This window comes from Ochotona curzoniae, unplaced genomic scaffold, assembly GCF_017591425.1.
Source record: "Ochotona curzoniae isolate NIBS_2020 unplaced genomic scaffold, NIBS_Ocur_1.0 contig_2404, whole genome shotgun sequence".
Lineage (NCBI taxonomy): Eukaryota > Metazoa > Chordata > Mammalia > Lagomorpha > Ochotonidae > Ochotona > Ochotona curzoniae.
The window spans coordinates 2,746,705-2,769,461 of NW_024465451.1; the positions used below are offsets into that span (position 1 = coordinate 2,746,705).

Sequence of the window (22,757 nt, forward strand, 5' to 3'; positions counted from 1 at the left end):
CTGCAGTCCGTGGTACCTGCCTGCCGTGTGACAATCCATAGGTCTCAGTAGTAGCACCTGGGCAGGGCTTGGGATGACAGCAGGAGAGAGCTGCTGAGAGTGCACACAGTCGCCCGCGTGTGGTCTGGGTCCCTCACAAGATCCATGAGGTAGTCATCATCCACAGGGGAGAGGAGGAGGCAGAGACTGCGGGAGAAGTGCCGGCTCTCCCTGCTCGGGCCTGAGCCTGTGGCCCAGGGCTCCAGCACAAGTCAGAGTGTGGACTGCTGCCTGTGGGCCTTGTTCACCGAGCTCGCGATGCACAGCATGATTCCGGTCACCGTGAGCGCCATGCCAATAACAGCTCCTGGAGTAATGGGCAAACACCAGGGGGCTGCAGGCTGGGCCATGCCAGGAGGAGCTGATATTGGGCCGGGGTGGGGGTGGGGAGAGCTCACCCAGGTTTGATCCAAATGTCTGTCCCAGCCTCTGTCCCCAAAGTGTCTAGGGGAGGGAAACTGATGACTGTGAGGAAGCAGGAAGGGCGCAGAAGCGAGGGGCAGCCCCTGGGAGAGGGGCTGTGGGACTCACCCCGGCCCGGCACAGCCCCGAGAGCGCAGCAGCCTGACTTACGATTCCCACCGATTTCTTCTCCAAGGATCTTCCCGACAATCAGCGTGAAGATGATGGCCAGCGAGTTACAGATGGGCACAGCAAGAGTCAGATCTGAGTTGGGGCAAGGGAATGTCAAAACGGGAAGCATCCCTGAGAGGCGGGAAAATGCCTTTTGGGTCACACCTTCCTTCACCAGCATCAGCGTCATCATCATCACCATCCCATGCCTTCCAGAGGCGCCTAATGACTGCAGAGGAAAGTTCAGGACTTCAGGCCAGCTCTCCTGCCCCAGCATTCATGCTCTCCCAGGGTTCCAGAACAAGGGTGTAAGGGCAGTCAGGCTGGGTGGTGAGAAGGAGGCCTTTACATCCTAAGAGAACCCCTGAGATCCAGCCAGCCAAACGGACAGAGAAGCAGATGCTCATGGCCCTGTACATGCACAGGGCATGGGTAGGACTACCAGGCACAGCCACTGCTTGAGAAGCTAGAGCTGTGCATATGCTCACTGCTGCACACGCAGCTCTCAAGTTATTTCCACGGTGTGGTGAGCCAACTACAATGCTCACAACCCCACAAGGAGAGAACTGTCCCCGTTGTGAACAAGGCAAGGGAAGCAAGGCAAGAGTCACACAAATATAGGTGAATTGGAGGTTTAAGTGTATTTTATTCATTGGGAAGGCAGACAGATGTCCATCTGCTTTCACTTCCCAAATGACTGCAACAGTCACGGCCAGGCCAGGCAGGAGTCTGGAGACTGGAACTCAATCTGAGTCCCTCCCAAGAGTGGCAGAGACCCAAGTACTTGAGCCATCACCCACTGCCTCCTGGGGTGCACACAGGAAGGAATCTCAGAAGAGGAGCTGGGATTGAAGTCAGGCATTCTGACATGCTGGGGTCCCAGGCAGTGTCTCAACCACTGCACCAAGCTAGGAGTTTAATTTTAATTTTTTTTAAAGATTTATTTTATTTTTATTGGAAAGGTGGATATACAGAGAGGAGAGACAGAGAAGATCTTCTGTCTGATGATTCACTCGCCAGGTGGCCACAATGGCTGGATCTGAGCCAAACCGAAGCCAGGAGCCAGGACTTCTTCCGGGTCTCCCACATGGGTGCAGAGTCCCAAGGCTTTGGGCCGTCCTCGACTGCTTTCCCAAACCACAGGCAGGGAGCTGGACAGGAAGTGGGGCCACCGGGATTAGAACCAGCGCCCATATGGGATCCCGGGCATGCAAGGCGAGGACCTTAACCACTGCGCCACCACGCCGGGCCTAATTTTAATTTTAAAAATATTTTTTAATTGCAAAGTCAGATTCACAGAGAGAAAGAGAGACAAAAAGATCTTTCCTCCTCTGGTGCACACCCCAAGTGGCTACAATAAAATTTAGACATTTTATTTTATTCATGTGGAAGGCAGAGAGAGTATATTAAGATGGAAGATTTCGCTTTCTGTTCCATCAAAAAATTGCATTTTTTTTTCTAATTGGAAAGGCAAATCAGTTGTGGAGAGAAGGAGAGACATACGATCCATCCACTGGCTCACTCCCCAAGTGGCCATAACACCTTGACCTGAGATAATCGGAGCCAGGATCTTCCTCCGGGTCTCCCACAAGGGTGCAGGGTCCCAAGGCTTTGGACTGCCCTCTACTGCTCTCTCAGACCACAAACAAGGAGCTGGATGGGAAGTGGAGCTGCCAGGATATGAACCAGCATTCCTATGAGATCCTGGTACATGTTAGGCTAGGACTTTAGCCACTAGGTTACCGTGTCAGGCACAATCTCTTTCTTTGTAATCCTGCCATGTATAAATATGGCAGTACACAAATGTCAAGGGAAAGAAATTTGCCTTCATTCTGCTTCTCTGTATGCTAGGTACCATGCTTGAGGCTTCCCATACACTGCATTAGATTGTCACAATGCTGTAAAGCTGACTGTGTAAAACCAAGGCTGACAAGGGATTTGCTCAAGGTTGGGCAGGTCCCATAGAGTGTACTTCAAAAAGTTCATGCAAAATGGAATTAGAAAACAGATTTTTGATAAAAAGAAAAATAGTGTTTTTTAATATTATTTATCTCCCATGAACTTTCTGAAGTATCTTCATATCATGGAAACAAGAAAGTCAAAGAAGGGGCCAGCACCATGGCATAGCATGCTAATATTCTGCTGAGGCACTAGAATGCCATTTGGCTGCTGGTTTGCATCCCGGTTGCTCCACTTCCCATCCAGCTCCCTTCTAGTGGCCTGGGAAGGTAGTAGAGGCTAGCCCAAGTCCTTGGGCCCCTGTACCCATGTGTGAGACCTGTAGGAAGCTCTTGGCTTCTGTCATTAGATCAGCTCAGCTCTGCACATTGTGGCTATTTGGGGAGTGAACCAGTGGATGGAAGATCTCTCTGTGCCTCTCCTTGTCTCTGTAAATCTGCCTTTCTGTAGGAGATCCCCACTCCCCCACCCCAGATTTCTGCCTGCTACCTGGTGGGCATGAGTCACAGCTTTCCCGTCCATGATCTGAGGTATAGCTTCTAGCCATGCGTGTGCAACTTAACCTGTGACATGCCTGGGGAGGGCCTAAAGGGATAAGGCAGGCCCGGCCATGTGGCCTAGCGACTAAAGTCCTCACCTTGAATGTGCCGGGATCCATATGGGCACTAGTACTAATCCTGGCAGCTCTGCTTCCCATCCAGCTCCCTGCTCGTGGCCTGGGAAAGCAGTCAAGGACGGCCCAATGCTTTGGGACCCTGTACCCGTGTGGGAGACCTGGAAGAGGTTCCTGGTTCCAGGCTTCAGATCGGCACAGCACTGTTCGTTGTGGTCACTTGGGGAGTGAACCATCGGATGGAAGATCTTCCTCTCTGTCTCTCCTCCTCTCTGTATATCTGACTTTGTAATAAAAACAAATATATCTTAAAAAAAATAAAGGGATAAGGCATGCTTTATAGCTAATCACAGTGTTATCCTTGGGTGAAGGGACTGTTGGGACACTCCCTCCTGCCTTCCCTATTCCTTGTCTATATAAGTTTGTATTTTCTACACAATAATTGGAGATCTCCCATCAGATTGTCCCCAGCGGTTCTTGCTGCTGAAGAACACTGTTGCCTCATCCTTCTGTAGCCTTGGGACCTTTTCCATAAAAATAGATACATCTTTAAAAAAAAGTGTCATAGGCAGCACTGGTTACAGCAACCAACCCTACCCTACCCTTCACCCTTCCCTTCCGATCCTTCTGTTTCCCTCTGCTGCTGCCCAGGGTTGCCTGGCTTTGAATCTCTCACGGTTCTGGTGACACACTCAGGGCAGAAGGCACCCATGAGGGAACTGAGCCACAGCCTCCCTCCCCAGGGTGACTCTTCCAGAGACCCACCTGTGGATGCCAAGGTGAGGTAGTAGAGCAGGGAGCCGCACTGGTTGAGGAGGAAGGGCATCAGATACTGTTACCAAGAAAGACCTGCATTCAGTGTGATCTCTGTGGAGCAGCCTGCCTGGCCTCCAGCTTGTGCCCTTCCCTGCAGGAGGGGTGCTTAGAAGGGCCCAGGGAGCATGACGCCCACTGAGCAGGGCCTGGCCAGGGCAAGGCAGGAACCAGACCCAACTCCAGGCCTGGACCCCAAATGGCTCTTCCCTCAGCTCAGCTGGCCCATCCTCTTCATCCTGCAAGGTCTGGGGTGCCCCTATTACCCCTTCCAGGAAGTCCCTTAGCTCAGCCTCCCTCAGTCTCTAACTCGCTCCTGGCCCTCAGCCCCAAGATGGAGTTCTGTCCATGCCCAGCTTTGTCACTGGTATTCCTGAGGCACAGGTGGTTCTCCACATGCCTCCTTGCCCTCTCTTGTCCATGGCAACTGGAGTCTCCCTCCCTTCGGAAAGAAGCTCACTTCGCAGTAGTTGTCCCATATTAGCTAAAATGGAGGGATGATTATAATAAAATACTAATAATAGCAGCCATAGGTGGAACACTTCCTATGCACAGGCCCACACTAAGTGGCTTTTGTGCTCATCACACATGGTTCTCACAGCTCTGAGCCACCTGCGCCAGGGCGGAGCATGCAGGGACGCACCTCAGTGTTCAAGAAGAGGCTTTTCATCTCCTGCAGCAACTGCCGGGCCCACGTCCGCTCGTGCACCTGCTGCAGCCCTACGGACGCCCGCTTCAGCAGCGGCTGCGTACCGCCCCACAGAGCGGCCACCAGCACCAGAGTCAGCACCTGCCCTGAATAGAGACGGATACAGAGTAGTCTCAGTCGGTCCCACAGCCCCACCACGGCCTCCTGGCACCACCCTCCCCGACCCCCAGCTCCATCTCCCTTCTTCGCTCCCCCGTACCCCGGCTACGGCTACGGCTGGCACATAGGCGAGATCCCGGGAGGCTGCTGGGACCGGGATCTGGGGGTCTAGGGGTCTGGAGGACCAGGGGAGGTTATGGGATGGGATGGAACTCGGAGTAACAGGGTCCAGAACTCCGGGGAGGGGCGTGGCCCACTACCCACCTAAAGACGCCTCCATGGCAACGCCGCGCACGTCCACTTCCGGGAACGAGGGGGCGGAGACCCAGCATCCGGAAGTGGCTCCAGAGTCTCTTTCTCCTCTTCCGGTCCTGTTTCAGCCGCCGCTTTCCTCGCGCAGCCGCCGGCAGCATGGTGAGTCCGGGACTCAGGCGTTTCAGTGGTGAGGGTCCCAGGCGGGGGCGGGGGTTCCGTGCCGGGCCCTGACATTGCCGTGCTGTCCCCACAGAAGCCGATCCTGCTGCAGGGCCACGAGCGGTCCATCACGCAGATCAAGTATAACCGCGAGGGCGATCTCCTCTTCACCGTGGCCAAGGACCCGGTGAGCTCGGGCGGAGGGCGGGCGGGCGCCGCGGAGGGGCGGAAGGAGCAGGCTTCCCTCTCCCGGGGACGGTGGCCGTACAGGACGCCTAAGACCGCCCGAGTGACCGCGACGGGAGGACCAAGCTGATTCGTGAAACAGCCAAGGGAGAACGACCGGGTGGGGGGGACAGGGCGCCTCACTCTCCCTACTCGAGGCGGACAGACCCCCGCTTTTTGAGGGACCCCCAGAAGGAGAACGTAAACTGGTTAAAAGTTTGTAATCTTAAGTCCTGTATCCACCAGGAGCGTGTCCCAAATCCTCCCAAACTTCAAATGTTCCTTTTCATAAAATAAGGGTGCTTACGGTACCTGCCTCTTGGGTTCGCCTTTAGCATTCTGTGAGGAGCTTAGCTGGGCCAATAGAGTACTTAATGTCACTTGGATTTTAAACTTTTTAAAGATTTATTTTATTGAAAAGGCAGATTTACAGAGAGGAGAGAGAGATCTTCCATCTGCTGGTTCACTCCCCAAGTTGGCTACAGTGACCAGAATTGAGCCGATCAGGAGCCAGGAGCCTCCTGAATGTCTCCCACATGGTTACAAGGTCCTGAAGCTTTGGGACACCTACCAGTGTCCATTTGGGGTGCTAGTGCTTGAGCCAGTTGATCAATGCATTACAGTGCTGCTGAAAATTGTTTTGTTTTTTGAGAGACAGAGTTGCTGGTTCACTCCCCCAACTTCTCCAGACTCCCACAATGGCCAGGCAGTGCTGGCTCAGGCCAAAGTGGCAAGCCCTGAGTCAGTTGCCAGTCTCCTATGTGAGGGCAGGGACGCAGGTCCCAGAGCCTTCATCTGTAGGTGCAGCAGGAATCTGGAAACCACACCAGGCTTCCCAGTCCACATCGGAAGCCCTGAGCCAAACTTCTGCCCTGGCTTGACCGCTTCGAAGACCGGAACACCGAGGTTCCCAGGGCAACAACGCAGGGCCTGAGGTGAGGTAGAGGGCGGCAGAGCTGGTCCTGGAACTCTGACATGCTGCCTGCCAGCCACTCTCACCGGTTCGTGAACTTGACTCTGTCCTTTTTCCTCCTGAAAGAAGGAAGGTTGGGGCTGGAAAATTAGGACCCCTTTGCAGACCTCCGATTTCCAACCTCACTAAGGGAAGAGACTCCCAAGATGGCTGGGTTTTTGTTTATCTGTTTGTTTGTTTTGTTTTAAAGATTTATTTTTAATTGGAAAGGCAGATATACAGGGAGGAGGAAAGACAGAGAGGAAGATCTTCTGTCTGATGGTTCACTCCCCAAGTGACCAAAAAGGCTGGAGCTAAGCCAATCTGAAGCCAGGAGCCAAGAGCTGCTTCTTAGTCTTCACATGGGTTCAGGGTCCCAGGTTTGGGCTGTCCCCAGTTGGTTTCCCAGGCCACAAGCAGGGAGCTGGATGGGAAGCAGGGATGTCAGGACCTGAACTGGCATCCATATGGGATCCTGGTGTGTGCAAGGCGAGGACTTTTGCCGCTAAGCTACTGTGCTGGGCCCAGTTGCAATGGCTGCCTTTTTTTTTTGGTCTGCTCCAGGTTCCTGCTGTTTCCCAAAGGTGTAGCAGGAGAGGCAGCCTTTTGGTGCAGCGGTGAAGGTGCTGCTAGGGGCACCAGCATCGGATACCTCATGTCCTCTGCTTCCATCCAGCTTCCTGCTGATGGTCATGCTGGGAGACAGCAGGTGGGGTCTCTGTGACCCACGTGGGAAGCCTGCCTATAGTGCCTGGCTCTTGGCTTCTGCGGCAGATGGAGGTACTCTCTCTCTGCCTTTCAGATGTAATGAAAAGAAATTCATGCAAATTTATTTTTACAAAAGAGAGATGATCAGGAGAGAGGGCAGAGTGTACCTGGTTGGAGGTGTCGAGGGTTCTTGGGGCAGGTGTGGAGGCCAAAGCTCATCTGGGAAGTGTGTAACCTGTTGTTTGATCCCTCCAGATTGTCAATGTGTGGTACTCGGTGAACGGGGAGCGACTGGGCACCTACATGGGCCACACTGGAGCTGTGTGGTGTGTGGACGCCGACTGTATCCTTGTGCTTGGCCAAGGCTGTGCTCCCAGGGCCTGGTGGTAGTGTTGGAGGGAGTTTGTGTGGCAGTCACAGATCTAAGGAGCGGTACCTCCTGCCCCTATATCTCATTTTCCTCCATCTCTTTATTTGAACTGACTTTAAGTTTCAGGCTGCGGGAGGTAGGATGCTCCCAAGTAAGAGGGAAAAAGGCTGCAGGGGCAGAACGCAGAGGCCACCCAGAAGGCCTCTGACAGATCAAGAGCACAGGTGAACTCAGACTTTTTTTTCTATGATTTTATTATTTTTATTGGAAAGGCAGATTTACAGAGAGGAGAGCCAGAAAGAAAGAAATTCCATCCACTGTTTCACTCCCCAAGTAATCTCAATGGTCAGAACCGAGCCAGCCCAAAGCCAAGAGGTTCTTAAGGGTCTCCCACATGGATGCAGGGTCCCAAGGCTTTGGGCCATCCACTACTGCTTTCCCAGGCCACAGGCAGGGAGCTGGATGGGAAGAGGGACAGCCGGGACACAAATTGGTGCCTATCTGGGATCCTGGCACGTGAAATGGAGGGATTAGCCAATTGAAGCACTGCACCAGGCCTCCTACCTCTTTCTTAACACCTCTTCAGGGGACACCAAGCATGTCCTCACTGGCTCAGCTGACAACAGCTGTCGTCTCTGGGACTGTGAAACAGGTAAGCCTGGGTCTTTCATTTCTCTGGCAAGTATTAAGGGTCTCCGGGTACTTGTCTGAGCCATCGGGATCTAAGCAAATAGAGCTAAATCCAGAGATGGCTTCCAAGTAGGGAAATAAGTGACGGTGACGCAGTGAGGACAGCAAGAAAAGTGTCGTCAGAAGACAGGAGACCTTAGAGGGGAGACAGAGCAGTGTGGAAGGAAGGCCCGAGGCAGGCAGCTGACTGCCTGTAGTGGGGGTGGCAGCAGCCCAGGCCAGTTTTCCAAGGCCCCTGTCATCTGAGCTGAGGCTTACAGGATGAGAAAGACGTCAGCGTGTTGGCAGACAGAGGAGTGAAGCCATGGACAGGTTATCTGATCTGGTTGGAGTCCTGCCTCCTGGCAGCTGAAGTAGACAGTGAATGGAGAAGTGGGGGTTGGAGAGCAAGCCTGGAATGCCAGACTTGGAGCTTGGCTCCGTTCTGCAGCCCAAAGGGCCTGCTGTGGAGGTGCCTGCGCACAGAGGAGAAGCAGGTTCTGCGGATGTAGCTAGGTCAGGGAACAGTGGGAGGTGCTGACTGCTCGGACAGCAGGCAGGGGTGCCCGTGAAGTTGCTCCCATCTCCTGTGCGCTGGAGATGTGCCGAAAGATCAGGCCAGGGCTGGGCTGGGGCAGAGTGCTGCTGGAGGGAGCCCAGTGTGCCGGGGTCCACTGTCAACAGAGCAGTGAGAAAGGCAGGAGACTTGGGCTGTCGCCACCACAGAGCAGTGAGGAAGGAATGGGCCGGGAGACATGAAGAGGAGCTGGTGGACGGTCCCCTTGAGCACAGGGTAACCCCTCTCTGCCTCTTCGCAGGCAAGCAGCTGGCCCTCCTCAAGACCAATTCAGCCGTGCGCACCTGTGGCTTTGACTTTGGGGGCAACATCATCATGTTCTCCACTGACAAGCAGATGGGTTACCAGTGCTTTGTGAGCTTCTTCGACCTGCGGGATCCAAGCCAGATTGGTGAGGCCTGGGGCCGGGGGAGAGTAAGGAAAGGGCTGCACTCAGGTCCAGGACCTGACATCTCGCGTCCCAATCAGACAGCAATGAGCCCTACATGAAGATCCCCTGCAATGACTCCAAGATCACCAGCGCCGTGTGGGGTCCCCTGGGGGAGTGCATCATCGCAGGCCATGAGAGTGGAGAGCTCAACCAGTACAGCGCCAAGGTAAGGGGCAGGGTGGCCCAGCCCCCCAGGACCCCTCCTCACCTGTGTCAGCCTCAGAACAGCAGTTACTCAAGTGTAAATCTCAGCTTTTAGCTGTGTGATCTTAAGCAAGTCATGTAATATATCAGTCTATTTATCTGCTTCAACGATCAAATGACATCAGGTATCTGAAAAATCTGGAGCGCTCAAGATGCATTAATAAAAATCCTAGATAAGGGTCAGGTATGGTGGGTCACCTCCATCCCGTATCAGAGGACCAGTTTGAGTCCAAACTACTAGACCTGCCTGGCATCTTGCTTGTAAGCCATGGGTGAAGGCCCGTGTGCTTGACGTCCTACACACCTGTATGGGAGACAGAGATGGGGCTCCTGGCTTCAGGCTACCCCAACCCCAGGTTGGGCAGCAGTAGGGGGAGTGAATGCCAGCTCCTCTCTGTCACTGTACCTTTCAAATAAATGACGTAAACCTTGGGAAGAATTGCCAGAGAAGCTTTTTCCTTGCCACCACAGGGTGCCAGACCCAGTGTTCAGCTTCTAGCCTGAGAGGTTATTTAGACAGACGCGGTTACTAGACAAGAGAGGTCACGGGCTTGACAGCATCTGAGCATGTGAGTCAGAGCGTGTTTCGTGCCATCATAGAGGTGTTCTGTGTTACGGTGGTGTGCACATTACATTGTGAGGATAAATGGCACTTTAAGCAGGAAGCAAGAAGCATTCTTTAGGCAAAGGAAGCAGCAAAACCAAAGGCCACCAGTTAGGTACAGCCTAGACTTGTGATGCACCACTGAATTGGGCAAGAACTGGACCTAAAAGGCCTGAAGTGCTGGGAGCAAAGGACTTGATTTTCAAATGTTCACTGTCGTTGACTCAGGTAGAGTAATAGACCTTGGATCTGCTGCTTCACGTTCTAGATGCCTGCAATAGCCACGGCTGTGCCAGGCCAATGCCAGGAGCCAGGAATTCTACTCAGCTCTTGCACGTGGAAGGCAGGAGCCCAGTAAACTGGACCATCACCTGCTGCCTCCTTGGATATATCAGCAGGAAGCTGGATCAGAAGCAGAGCAGCTAGGCCTTGAACCTGCACTCTGACATAGAATAGAAAACAAACCTGTTGCCGTAATGTGCTTCAGTGCAGCATTCACTGCAGGGATCTGTTTTGTTTTTTAAGATTTATTCTGTTTGTTTGTAAGGAAGTTACAGAGAGAGAGAGAGAGATCTTCTATCTGCTAAATTTACTTCTCAGATGGCTGCAGTGCCCAGGGCTGGGCCAGGCCAAAGCCAAGAACTTTCGGGTCTCCCAGAAAGATATAGTAGCCCAAGCATTTGGGTCATCTCCTACTATTCCCAGGCACATTAGCAGGGAGCAGGATCAAAAGCTGAGCAGCCAGGACTTGAATTAGCCTCTATGGGATGCTGGCATCACAGGCAGCAGCATTACCTGCTGTGCCACAATGGCAGCCCCTGTTTTTATTTTACTAAGATTTGTTTTTATTTATTTGAAAGGTATAGTTACAGAGAGATCTTCCATCCACTGGCTCACCCCCCAAATCGCTGTAAAGGCCAGGGCATGACAGCCGAGGCCAGGAACTTCCCATATTGGGTGCAAAGCACTTGAGCCATCTTGCGCTGCTTTCCTAGACAGCAAGGAGTTGGGTTGGAAGTGGAGCAGCTGGGACTCGACCCATATGCAATACCAGCATTGTAGGCAACTTTTCCTGCTGTGCCACAGTGCTGGCCCTGCCTGACAGCTTCTCTCTTTAGGTTTTTGCAGGCTACAGTTTAGAAGATGAATCTAAGCTAGTCAGTACGTGTTGAGGTTACTCAGAAGTGGCTAATGAGACAGATGGGCTGAGGAAAGGGAGAGGTTCAGCGTGTTGCCATTTCTGATATGGGTGCCTTGTTTCTGCGGGGGTGGAATTGGGCCCAGACTGAATCTTGCTCCTTTTCTTCCAGTCTGGAGAAGTGTTGGTGAATGTGAAGGAGCACTCACGGCAGATCAATGACATCCAGTTGTCCAGGGACATGACCATGTTCGTCACCGCATCCAAAGACAACACGGCCAAGGTCAGCCCGGGTTCACAGGCTGGCAGGGCCGCCTCCCACTCCTGTGGTATGCGCTCTGCCTCACGTTCCCCAGGAAGAGGGGGTTTTCACGGATTAATTTCTCCTCTGCCTTCTCTCTGCAGCTCTTTGACTCCACAACTCTAGAACACCAGAAGACGTTCAGGACGGAGCGTCCTGTCAACTCAGCTGCTCTTTCTCCCAACTATGACCACGTGAGGGAACTCCACCAGCCCCAGGGGGTGGGGGTGGGCTGGCAGGTCCCTTCTCTTCATCTCTGCCCTCTGCCTTTGGTGTCTTCCCTCTGTGCTGCAGGAGACCTTGACCTCTTAAGGGGGAGGGCACAGACCATGCACTTCGCTGCCCCTGGGCCTGCATGTAGCTTCTACTTCCTTTTAGGTGGTGCTGGGAGGCGGTCAGGAAGCTATGGATGTGACCACAACCTCCACCAGGATTGGCAAATTTGAAGCCAGGTAAGGAAGCCAGGAGCTCTTCCGAACACCAACTTTGTAGGGTGTTTGTGTTTCCTAATAAACACGAACCATATCTACTGGCCACTGGGAAGTGCAGACCACTGTGTGACAGGCTTGTCTTAACCTAGCAATTGGGGTCCTGAACACTCAGGGCCTAGACATAGCGTTTTGTTTCTCTGGGCTCAGGATTCCAAAACTAAGGCCAGGTGTTTGGTGCCGTGGTGGAGTCTCCCCTTGTGATTCACACATGTCGCACCTGAGGGCCTGCTTCCAGTGCAGCTTCCTATTTAAATGCACCCTAGGAGGTGGCAGGTGATGTGTCCCTGGTCTGGGTTGAGTTTCAGGCTTCTGCCTTCAGTCTGGCCCAGCCCTGACTGTTGGATAACGTTTGGTATGTGAAGCAACAGATGGAAACTCGTCCCCCTGTGTCTCTTTGTCATTTTCCTTCTCGTAAAACAAAAATGAATAGTTAATATTTTTTAATTCCTCAACTGAATATGGGATAACAGTAATGCCTCTTAGAATTGCTGGGCCATCATTGTGGTAGAGCAAGTTAAGCTGCTCAGCAGCATCCTTCATTGGAGCACACTTCAAGGCCTGGCTGCTCTTGAGCGAATTCGACTTCCTACTATAGGATGATGGACAACCCATTGCTAAAGGACAGGACCAAATTACCACCCATTCATATTAACCCTGAATGCAGATGGCTTAAATTCATCATTCAAACCTCATAGAATAGCATAGTGGATTAAAAAAACAAAACTCATCTATTTGTTACCTACACAAGACATACCTCATCAACAAAGATCAGCAGACACTATTGTCATGAATTTTAGTGTTTTTGTTTTGTTTTATGTAGTTTCATCTCTTTAAAACGCTTTGTTCCTCATTAAATTCTTCACTGACTCATAGATCAAACAATAGCATCATTTTCTTCAAAAAGGTTCTTGACTTTTTCATTTCTTCAATGACAAATTAGTTATTCAGTAGCATATTAACTTTATGACGTTTTAAATTTCTTCTTCCTATTGTTGATTTTGTATTGTGGCCTTTCATTTAAGGGGATGTATAGTAACTGTATAATGGAGACTATCATATCCAGATGGGAGGATACAATGCAGTATGCATCTCTACTTCCAGACAAAGATGGACTCCCAATGAAACTGTTAACTATATCTTGACAATAGGATGCTGGACTCTCTGCAATTGTCCATTCCCACAATGATGGACATATCACTGTTTATGAAGAACTGTACTATAGTAATAATATAGGGGTGGGGGAGCTAGAGGAGGGAGTAAGGGAGATCCCAGGACCTATGGAAATGTATCATAAAATGGTAATCATTTTTAAAAAGTAAAAAAAAAAAAAGAACGTGAAAGCCGCGGGAAGGGGAGCACTGCCGGGCACATGTGAGCATGCAGCACGCATCAGCCTGCAGTCCGGCAGCTGCCCCTCCCCCGGCTGCACAGTGTTGCCCAGGGCCCTGCTTTGTCTTGCTGTCGTGGTTGGCTTTGGGCACTAGCTGCTCTAACGTTTTGGACGGAGCTGAAAGGTAGGTTCACAATGACCTGCCTCCTCCAGGTTCTTCCACTTGGCCTTCGAAGAAGAGTTTGGAAGAGTCAAGGGTCACTTTGGCCCCATCAACAGCGTTGCCTTCCATCCTGATGGCAAAAGGTAGGGAGTGTTGTGGGAGGGCTCTGCCCCGTGCGCCTCCACCCCTCTCCCCTGACCTCTGACCGCTCCCTGCCTCTCTCCAGCTACAGCAGCGGCGGCGAAGATGGCTACGTTCGCATCCACTACTTCGACCCTCAGTACTTCGAATTTGAATTTGAGGCGTGAGAAGCCAGATCTCCTTCCTAGAGAAGGTTGCTCACAGAAATTTTGGACTCTGATTAATAAATTAGTTTGGTAATAAATGGTTTACTGGGCAGATATTTTGTGGGATCTGTTTTTTTTAAAGATTTATTTTTATTATTTTTTTATTGGAAAGGCAGATATACAGAGAGGAGAGACTGAGAGGAAGATCTTCCGTCCAATGATTCACTCCCCAAGTGAGCGCAGTGGCTGATGCTATGCTGATCCGAAGCCAGGAGCCTCTTCCGGGTCTCCCACGCGGGTGCAGGGTCCCAAAGCCTTGGGCCGTCCTTGACTGCTTTCCCGGGCCACAGGCAGGGAGCTGGAAGGGAAGCAGGGTTGCCGGGATTAGAACCGGTGCCCACATGAGATCCCGGGCGTGCAAGGCGAGGACCTTAACCACTGCGCCACCGCGCTGGGCCCTTTTTTTTTTTTTTTCCTAAACATTTACTTATTTGAGGAAGACATCTTCCATTTACTGCTGTACTCCCCAAATGGGGCACAGCAGCCAGAGGTGTGCCACCCCAAAGCTGGGAGCCTGGAATTGCATCCAGGTCTCCTGTTTGAGTACAGGGACATAAATGGAGCAGTCAGGACTCAAATTGGTGCCAACATTGCTGGCAACAGTTTAATCTGTACCACAGGTCATGTCATCATTTTCCCCTCTGACACTCCAACAAGCTGCTGCCAGTGAAGGATAATCTCCCTACACTTTGACAACTTGAGATCACTATGGGCCAGCCTAGGTCCAGGGGCCTCACATGAGAACCTGAGGGACCGGTAGAGGGCTCAGGAGGGGCATGGGCAGAAGCTGTCGGCTGGTCGAGAGCCTTCCATGTGCGCCCTGTCCACCAGCTGCCACGTCTTCCCCCCGTGCCATCTCCAAAGGTTTGGGTGGATGTGTCCAGCACAGAAATGGGCCTGAGGAGGAACAGGAACAGTCCCGGCCAAGGGAGAAGAGGGGGTGGGGGATGGCACCTTGCAGGAGCCACAGGCTCGGGCTCCACGCAGGGCTAGATGGCACGGGATTGAGGACATAGAATGGGTTCTGGAGTTGCTCTTTGGGTTCGTCCAGCCCAGATGCAGTGCGTGCGTTGCAGTCCTCAGCTCATAGACATCTGTGGAGAGGCAGCTGGGCCTCAGTCTCAGCTCTGCTTGGCAGGGCAGTGTCCCAGGTTAGTGGGGGTGACAACCACTTGGCATAGAGCCTCTCCTTTTTCCAGTCAAGTCTTAGACCACACACTTAGGAAAACAGGACAAAAACGCCAACCTGCTGTGTGACAGGTTCTGTTGCGAGGGAAGAAGCAGGCTAACCTTGCCTGATAGTAGAGTGGACTCATGTCATTAGGGCCAGCCAGCACTGTGGCAATAGTAAGGCCACCACCTGCAGGGCCAGCATCCCATATGGGTGCCGGTTTGTGTCCTGGCTGTTCAGCTTCTGATCCAGCTCCTTGCTAATGCACCTGAGAAAGCAGTTCAGGATGGGCCAAGTGCTTGGGGCCTGCACCCATGTGGGAGGCGCAGAAGAAACTTCTGACCCCTGGCTTCTTCCTGGTTTAGCCCCAACTATCACAGCCATTTGCGGGGTGAACCAATGGATAGAAGACCTTCCTCTTCAATTCTGCCTTTCAAATGAATTTTTTTAAAGATTTATTTTTATTATTTTTTTATTGGAATGGCGGATATACAGAGAGGAGAGGCAGAGAGGAAGATCTTCCGTCCAATGATTCACTCCCCAGGTGAGCGCAAAGGCCGATACTATGCCGATCCAAAGCCAGGAGCCTCTTCTGGGTCTCCCACGCGGGTGCTGGGTCCCAAAGCTTTGGGCTGTCCTCGACTGCTTTCCCGGGCCACAGGCAGGGAGCTGGAAGGGAAGCGGGGCTGCCGGGATAGAACCGGTGCCCATATGGGATTCCGGGCATGCAAGGCTAGGACCTTAACCACTGTGCCACCACACCAGGCCCCTCAAATGAATTTTCTTAATTTTTTTTTTTTTTAAATATGGGTGTAGTTGTGGCATTACAGTCTGCGTACCTATGACACCAATATCCCATATGGGTACCAGTTCAAGTCCTGGCTGCTCCAGTTTCCATCCAACTCTCAGTAAATGCATCTGGGAAAGCAGTAAATGATGGCCCAAGGGTTTGGTCTACACCCACTTGGAGGAAGCTCCTGCTTCCTGGCTTTGGTTTGGTTCAGTCCTGGCTGTTAAGCCATTTGGGAAGTGAAACAAGGGATGGAAGATCTCTGTCTTCTCTAACTCTGCCTTTCAAATAAATAAAAAATTTAATGATAAGGAATGTGTGGGCTCAGCAAGATGGCGCAATGGCTAAATCCTCACCTTGCATGTGGTGGGATCCCATGAGTGCCAAGTCATGTCCTGGCTGCCTCGCTTCCCATCCAGCTCTGTTTGCGACCTGGGAAAGCAGTCGAGGATGGCCCAAAACCTTGGGACTCTGCACCTGCATGGGAGACCTGGGGGAAGCTCCTGGCTCCTGGCTTCAGATTGGCTCAGCTCTGGCCATTGCAGTCACTTGGGGAGTAAATCATTACATGAAAGATCTTCCTCTCTTTCTCCTCCTCTCTGAATATCTGACTTTGCAATAATAATAATAAAGCAGGGAGGAGACCCATGTCAGTGGGGCCAGCTCTTGCTTTGGGGTTCTTTGCAAAACTGGGCAATGTGGGAACAGGAGAGCAGAAGGCAGGCTGCTGACCAGGCCAGCCAGAGAGGAGCAGGGGGGTCAGGACTGCACAAAATATGTTTAAGAGAAAGGCTAGGTGACCTTGGGGTCTGGGTGGGAGAATTTCCAGCAGCCTGTTGGCTGCTGAGAGGTCCCAGGCCGGGTTGGACTTCATGCTTAGAGCCTTGGCCCCAGCCATTGAAAACACAGTGAGCTGGCCCCAGGTCTGCCTGAGCTCCAGAGGCTTTACCTTCCTGGTGAGTACGCTGAGAGGAATTGTGGAGATCAGGGTGGGCCCAGGTTCCACCTGCCACCAACATCGTGCAGCTTGAAAGCACTGGGATCCCATATGGGCACCAGTTCTAATCCTGGCAGCCCTGCTTCCCATCCAGCTCCCTGTTTGTGACCTGGGAAAGTAGTCGAGGATGGCCCAAAGCCTTGAGACCCTGTACTAGCGTGGGAGACCGGGAAGAGGCTCCGGGCTCCTGGCTTCAGACTGGCTCAGCTCCAGCCATTGTGACTGCTTGGAGAGTGAATCATCAGATGAAAGATCTTTCTTTCTGTCTGTCCTCCATTCTGTATATCTGACTTTGCAATAAATCTTTTTAAAAATATATATAAAGGGTAGGATGAAATCCTGGGACAAGACAAGCAGATAAAGGTGGCAGATTTCAAATTGGCTGATCCAAGATGGCATGCTCATAGGAGTGGGGGGATGGAAGATGGGGCAACAGAAGCTACATCCAGTATACACCTTGGAGAAGAGGAAGGTCAGCCTTCCCCCACATCTGCTAGTCTGATGAGATGAGGCGTTGTCAAGGGCTGAGTGTGCCATGAGCCTGTTAAGGACCAAAAGAACTGCCACTGTGTGCCCACCAGGTGCCAGGCAAGGTGCAAAACTGTGCTTCAACTCCATTAATATTCACAGTCCTCTGGAGAAGATGGCTGCTGTCAGGTCACTACTGAGGCGCCTGAGGCTTGGCAAGCTTTGTGACCACCCAGCAGGTGCGTGGAGCTAGGAATCAACTTGTGTCACCATACTCCACTTGCAATCCCAGAGGCAACTTTTTTTTTTAAAAGATTTATTTATTTTTATTTATTTTTATTACAAAGATATACAGAGAAGAGGAGAGACAGAGAAAGATCTTCCATCTGATGATTCACTCCCCAAGTGAGCGCAACAGCCGGTACTGTGCCGGTCCAGAGCCAAGAGCCAGGAGCTTCTTCCAGGTCTCCCACACGGGTGCAGGGTCCCAAGGCTTTCCCAGGCCACAATCAGGGAGCTGGATGGAAAGTGGAGCAGCTGGGATTAGAACCGGCGCCCATATGGGATCCTGGCACACTCAAGGCGAGGACTTTAGCCACTAGGCCATGGTGCCGGGCCCTGACAGCTTCTTTTGCAGCATCTTTTCCCCCTCGGTCCTGGTCTTCAAGATCAAGATATACTTGCTATCTGGCTACAGACAGAGTGGGCAGACCTAAAGGGTTGGCCTTGAACCCGGCTGTGGAAGTAACCAGAATGCGTGAAGTTTGGAGGGAACAGAGGCAAAGACACACAAGAGTGCTTAGGAGGGACACTCTGGGAAGAAACTGCTGTTTTCTAGGGAAGGCTGGCACCAAGGCAGCTGGCACCTGCCCTTTGTTATGCCTGCCCCTGCGCCTCTAGCATTCTCTAAGCTCACATCTCCTTTTCGCTATTGTAGAGGAAGGTGCCAAAGGGGGAGGCACAGGTGTGCAGGTGTGTTCAAACAGCACCAGTAGCAGCCCCTTCCCGAATTTCCGCGACTGCAGGAACTGGCAGCCCAGCTCCCACACATAATCGAGGAAGAGGAGATAACTGGGTGTCTTAAGCTTGGAGCAAGCAAGAGCAAAGGCCGAGTGAACACAGCACAGATGGAGGGGTGGCCAGCCTGGGGAGAGGGCAGAATGATGGGCACAAGGAAGCATGGGCTCTGGGTGGAGGGGGAGGAGCTAGAACTGGGTGGCCACTTACCTGGAACCAGTCACGCACTACCAGCTCCCGGAAACCAGTCATGGGCTGGCTCAGCCGGTCCAGGATGAGCTTGGTGAGTGAAGTCTCCAGCATCGTGCTGTCTGTGCCCCAGGCTTCAGACCCCTTCCCCGAGGATGCAAACACATCAGTAAAGGCCAGGACAGGACTAGAATGGGCCCAGTGCTCGCTGCAGTTGTTGACTGAGGCATGGTTTTGTGCCAGGGGTTGGCAGCTCGGCTCCTCCCATGTTGCTGTATCTCACAGGGAAGAGGTTTCACCTCTCCATGCCCTGGGCTGCCAAGCAGGCAGTGCCTAGTGCCTCCTTCAGTGTGCCAGCCAGGGGCTGCCCTCCAGCTGCCTAAGCCTGCAGTCCATACTCTGCTCTGTATCCCTGCAGGCCTCCACCAAAGCTTTCCTGTAGAGGCCGCCCCCTGGTGGCCAGGAGGCAAATGAGGATCTGGTTATCTTGCCCCCAGCTCAAGCCCTTGAGGAGGGCATCACGGACCAACGGGGGAGCAACAGAAGCCTCCAGGAGCCCAACAGGTTGATAGCAGGGCGCCCAGGGAGGTAGCAGGGGGTGATGGATCAAGTCCTTGGGTGCCTGACACCTGAGTGGGAGACCAGGATTTAATTCTTGGCCTGGCCCAACTTCAATTGCTGTGGGTATTGGAGAATAAACTAGATGATAGATCTGTCTGCTTTTCAAACAAATCAAAAGAAAAAAAAAAAAGAGGAAAAAGAGTATGCCTTTAAAAAAAAAAAAGGCCTGACATGATGGCTCAGTGGCTAAGTTCTCGCCTTGTGCACATTGGGATCTCATTGGAGCAACTGGTTCGTGTCTCAGCTGCTCCACTTCCCATCCAGCTCCCTGCTTGTGGCCTGGGAAAGCAGTCGAGGATGGTCCAAAGCCTTGGGACCCTGAACCCGCGTGGGAGACCCAAAAGCAGTTCCTGGCTCCTGGTTTCAGATTGGCTCAGTTTCCACCAGTGCAGCCATTTAGAAAGAGGAGGATCTTTTCCTCTCCTTCTCTCTGTATATCTGATATGCGTTTCTAATAAAAATAACTAAGTTAAAAAAGAAAGGAAGGGAGGGAGAAAGGAAAGAAAAAATAAAAGAAAAGAAAGAAAAGAAAAGAAAAAGAAAGAAGGAGGGAAACCTTTCTTCAGGACATCTTAGCTGTACCCTCACCAGGAGTTAGTGTATGTAGGGAGATTGTTCCCAGCATGGCTAGGTGCCTAGAGCATGAGGAACCTTCTGGGAGGTGTAAGGTTCCTAGCATGCCCTTGACTATGGAGTTGTTCAGGAAAGACTCAGGGAGATGAGGAAAGAAGGCCCCTTGCCTCCCCAGGGAGCCGTGCAGCTGCTTCCAGCCTGGGTAGCTGGCCTTGGCCTCGGTGCCAGCACTAATCCTGCCAGCCTGTTTAGTGGCTTGGGCAGAGCAGGTGTCCAGCTGACACCCCTGGCTGGGGGCAAACTCCCGCCATCACAGCCTGCAGTAGCAACTTGTCTTCTGTGCAGCACCGCTTCTGGGAGCCGGACAGGGGCTGCTGCAGAAACTATACCTGTCCAGGCCAAGATCAGGGACTTGGCCTACGGAGTCCCCAGGCACAGACGCACTTCCCCAGGCTCCCCAGCCCAGCTCGCCCTGCCCAGGGTCTGGCTAGAGGGGGCAGGGGCGGGCCACTGCCCTGGGACCTTAGGGAAGGCCATTGCCAAGTCTCAGGCCAGGTTTTGTGAGTAGGAGACCAGAAGCGGGGGCCCTGTGGTGACAAAGAAGGGATGTAGCTTCTAGGGAGGCCTGCTGGTGGGGGGCGGGGTGCTGCACGGGGTGTAGTGGCAGCTCAGCACCAGGAAGCAGCCTCCCTAGTGGAAGTGGGCCAGGGCATCGTTGTGCATGAGCTAGGCAGGATGACAGCGCGAGGGTCACTGGGCCACAAGCTCAGCCGCCATGCGTGGGTGGGTGGTGCAGGGAGGAGCGAGGGCCAGACCCACCAGCGAGGGCCCTGTACCCCTCCTCCTCCACCCCCCTAACACACACACTCCCCACCCCGCTCCCTGCGACAGCACCGCCTCCAGAGCCACTCGCTGGTAGTGCCAGGCATTGCCCAGTCTCAGGCCCTTGGTAGAAGAATGGAAAGGAAGTGATGATGGATTCCAGAGAGGACAACGCCTGGGGAAGGAAGGCTGGGGCTCTGGGAACCGTGCAGGTCATCGTCCTAGCCTGCCCTGTCCAGCATTCCGGCTCAGCACTTTCCACCCTTGCAGGACCCCCAACGCACCCAAAGAAGCTTTGTGCTCCACCGGCAGCGCAGCCCCTCCACCCCCTGTCCCCATTCGGACAGGGCAGTCCCCGGCATACCTCGATGATGTCTAGCGTCGCCTCCGCACCCTCCACGTCTGGGTGCAGCCCTCGCAGGTCCTTGCAGCGCCTCGTGATGCTGCCCCTCTCCCCTGCCCCTTCGGGAGGAACAGGCCTAGGCGCAGGGTCCGACGCTCCTGGCAGTGGAGGCACCGGTTACCCCCGCGCCACCCTTCCTCAGGCTGATGCTCCCAAGCCTCCGCTTCTGGATGGAGTTCACGCTCCAGCTCCGGGACCCCCCCCCCTCCCTGGCGACAGCAGCAGGAGGTGGTAGCCAGTGGGGCGCCTCTAGGCCCCCCCTCCCCAGCTCCGCTAGGCCTGGCTGGCAGGATCAGCTTCCTGCCAGCTGGGGACTCAGGGGGACCAGCTTCTGGTGGGGCACAGGCTCCGAGGAGGAAGGCAGCTAGCGGGGCAGCTGTTAAGGAGACCCCTTTAAAGGAAGTACTTGTGTAATTTCACAGGAATTCGCCCTTTCCTATTGCCACAATCTCTTAACAAGGACCCTGGGCAGAGCTGTTAAAGAAAACCTCAAGTTCACCATCAGTTGAAATGGGAAGATTATATTTGCCTGTACCCTGAGTCTCAGGAGCCACTTGACTTTTTTTTTTTTTTAGTATTTTTAAAACTCTGGAATCCTGACACTCTCAATGACTTAAAAAGAGAACGAAAAAGAAAATCCGTCATCTTCTGCCCTCTACCCTGAGTGATACCCTGACTGGAAAGTGTGGGTGTGAGACTGGGAACCCTACTTCCCCCAGTACCTCAAAAACTTAGGTGGGGAAAATCCCTTGGTCCACCTTAAAAGCAAGCAGCTGTGTAGCTGGCGCCCCTCCCCCTCCACAGCTGGAAGTGCCCCCCCACCACCCTGCGCCCTCTTTGCAGCAGCTTCTGGCTGAGGTCAGCCCTCCGGAACCCCATCCCCCTACCACTGCATCCTGTCACCCGGCGTCTGCCGCCCAGATGATGAGCTGGTGTTTAGCGGTGGGACCCAGAGACCACTGAGAAGGTTCAGTTCACAGGCTTTCAGTCTGGGAAGAGACACCCTTAAGCTGCTGAAATTACAGTAAGCTCTTTATCAACCAACCAAATAGAGAACTTATCCACCCACCCACCTTCCTCATTAGGTTTTTTTTTTTTAATTATTTTATTTATTTGGAAGGCAGAGTTAGAGAGGGAGGGAGAGAGGGAGAGACAGAATCTTCCATCCACTGGTTCACTCCCCAAATGCCTGCAGTATCTGGGGCTAGACAAGGCTGAAGCCAGGAGCCCAGAGTTCCGTCTGGGTCTCCCACACGGGTGCAGCAGCCCAAGGTTTTGAGCCATCCTCAAAGCTTGAGCCAAGCTACAAGCAGAGGGCTGGATCAGAGGTGGAGCTGGTGCTACCGGGTGAGGATTATCTTGCTATGCCACTGTGCCAGCCCCCAAATACATACATTTTAAAGGAAAAAAGTGAGGGTTATAGGGAAATTCTGGCCTCAAGGGGTGTATGTATTTGTGTGTACACGTTGAGTGTATGTAAAATACTAAGTCGTCTTGAGTTAAAAAATGAAATCATAGATGGACTCCCATAATATAAGCATAGAATCAGAACTGCTTCATGAAACCGGACTTGGAGGGTATCAACTGTAAAACGTCAGGCCAGTGTTATTAGCAGGAATGAGAATTTGGCAGAAAAGCAAAGGATCTGAGCCACCCCACACGTCCTGAGCCTGCACCTCTGGAGTGTGGCCCAGCAGCCTCTCTTAGCAAGCTGTCCAGGGAATCCTGATGAAGGTGACCTCAGGAATGAGGATGGCACCACCCTTCCGAGAGTGGAAGCAAGACCACAAGCACTTGGGCAGTTTTGGCACAGGGGCCTGCCAGCCTCTGGTGTCGGAGCTGAGCGCCGGTTACCTACGTGCCAGCATTATGGCTATGATCTATGCAGTTTTCCTGTGTGTACATGCTGCTGCAATGCAGAGTTGAAAACTGGGAGCTGCTTTGGTGGACTACCTAAGCTGTGCAGGGAGAGGGGAGG

The 22,757-nt window shown here is 52.9% G+C and overlaps 2 protein-coding genes and 1 pseudogene across 3 annotated transcripts; 1 reads left to right on the forward strand and 2 right to left on the reverse strand.

Annotated features, from left to right (window-relative positions):
• Positions 1-232: 232 nt before the first annotated feature.
• TMEM234 (transmembrane protein 234) lies at positions 233-5,105 on the reverse strand. 2 transcript variants are annotated; one of them, XM_040974127.1, is made up of 5 exons: positions 5,070-5,105; positions 4,641-4,792; positions 3,950-4,016; positions 613-705; positions 233-346 (listed from the first exon to the last, which is right to left on the reverse strand). In XM_040974127.1, the coding sequence occupies exons 1-5, from the start codon at positions 5,083-5,085 to the stop codon at positions 252-254; spliced, it is 423 nt and encodes a 140-aa protein (XP_040830061.1). In that variant the 5' UTR covers positions 5,086-5,105; the 3' UTR covers positions 233-251. The 2 variants fall into 2 exon arrangements, with proteins under 2 accessions (XP_040830061.1, XP_040830059.1); XM_040974125.1 differs by lacking the exon at positions 233-346 and having other exon boundaries at positions 355-705.
• Positions 5,106-5,109: 4 nt separating this feature from the next.
• Positions 5,110-13,780, forward strand: EIF3I (eukaryotic translation initiation factor 3 subunit I). The gene is made up of 11 exons (XM_040974123.1): positions 5,110-5,219; positions 5,314-5,406; positions 7,360-7,447; positions 8,061-8,126; positions 8,962-9,111; positions 9,189-9,316; positions 11,269-11,379; positions 11,502-11,591; positions 11,776-11,849; positions 13,432-13,524; positions 13,608-13,780. The coding sequence occupies exons 1-11, from the start codon at positions 5,217-5,219 to the stop codon at positions 13,687-13,689; spliced, it is 978 nt and encodes a 325-aa protein (XP_040830057.1). The 5' UTR covers positions 5,110-5,216; the 3' UTR covers positions 13,690-13,780.
• Positions 13,781-18,066: 4,286 nt separating this feature from the next.
• On the reverse strand, positions 18,067-22,647 carry LOC121152154 (annotated as a pseudogene).
• Positions 22,648-22,757: the final 110 nt, after the last annotated feature.

What these genes read in the sequence shown, in the direction of transcription:
- TMEM234 (XM_040974125.1), bottom strand. An exon ending in GCCTCTTCTTGAACACTGAG is followed by an intron (nt 4,017 to 4,640) that starts GTGCGTCCCTGC and finishes TCTTGGTAACAG; the next exon opens with TATCTGATGCCCTTCCTCCT. An exon ending in CCTCACCTTGGCATCCACAG is followed by an intron (nt 706 to 3,949) that starts GTGGGTCTCTGG and finishes GCCCCAACTCAG; the next exon opens with ATCTGACTCTTGCTGTGCCC.
- EIF3I (XM_040974123.1), top strand. An exon ending in TTTCTCCCAACTATGACCAC is followed by an intron (nt 11,592 to 11,775) that starts GTGAGGGAACTC and finishes ACTTCCTTTTAG; the next exon opens with GTGGTGCTGGGAGGCGGTCA. An exon ending in TTCCATCCTGATGGCAAAAG is followed by an intron (nt 13,525 to 13,607) that starts GTAGGGAGTGTT and finishes GCCTCTCTCCAG; the next exon opens with CTACAGCAGCGGCGGCGAAG.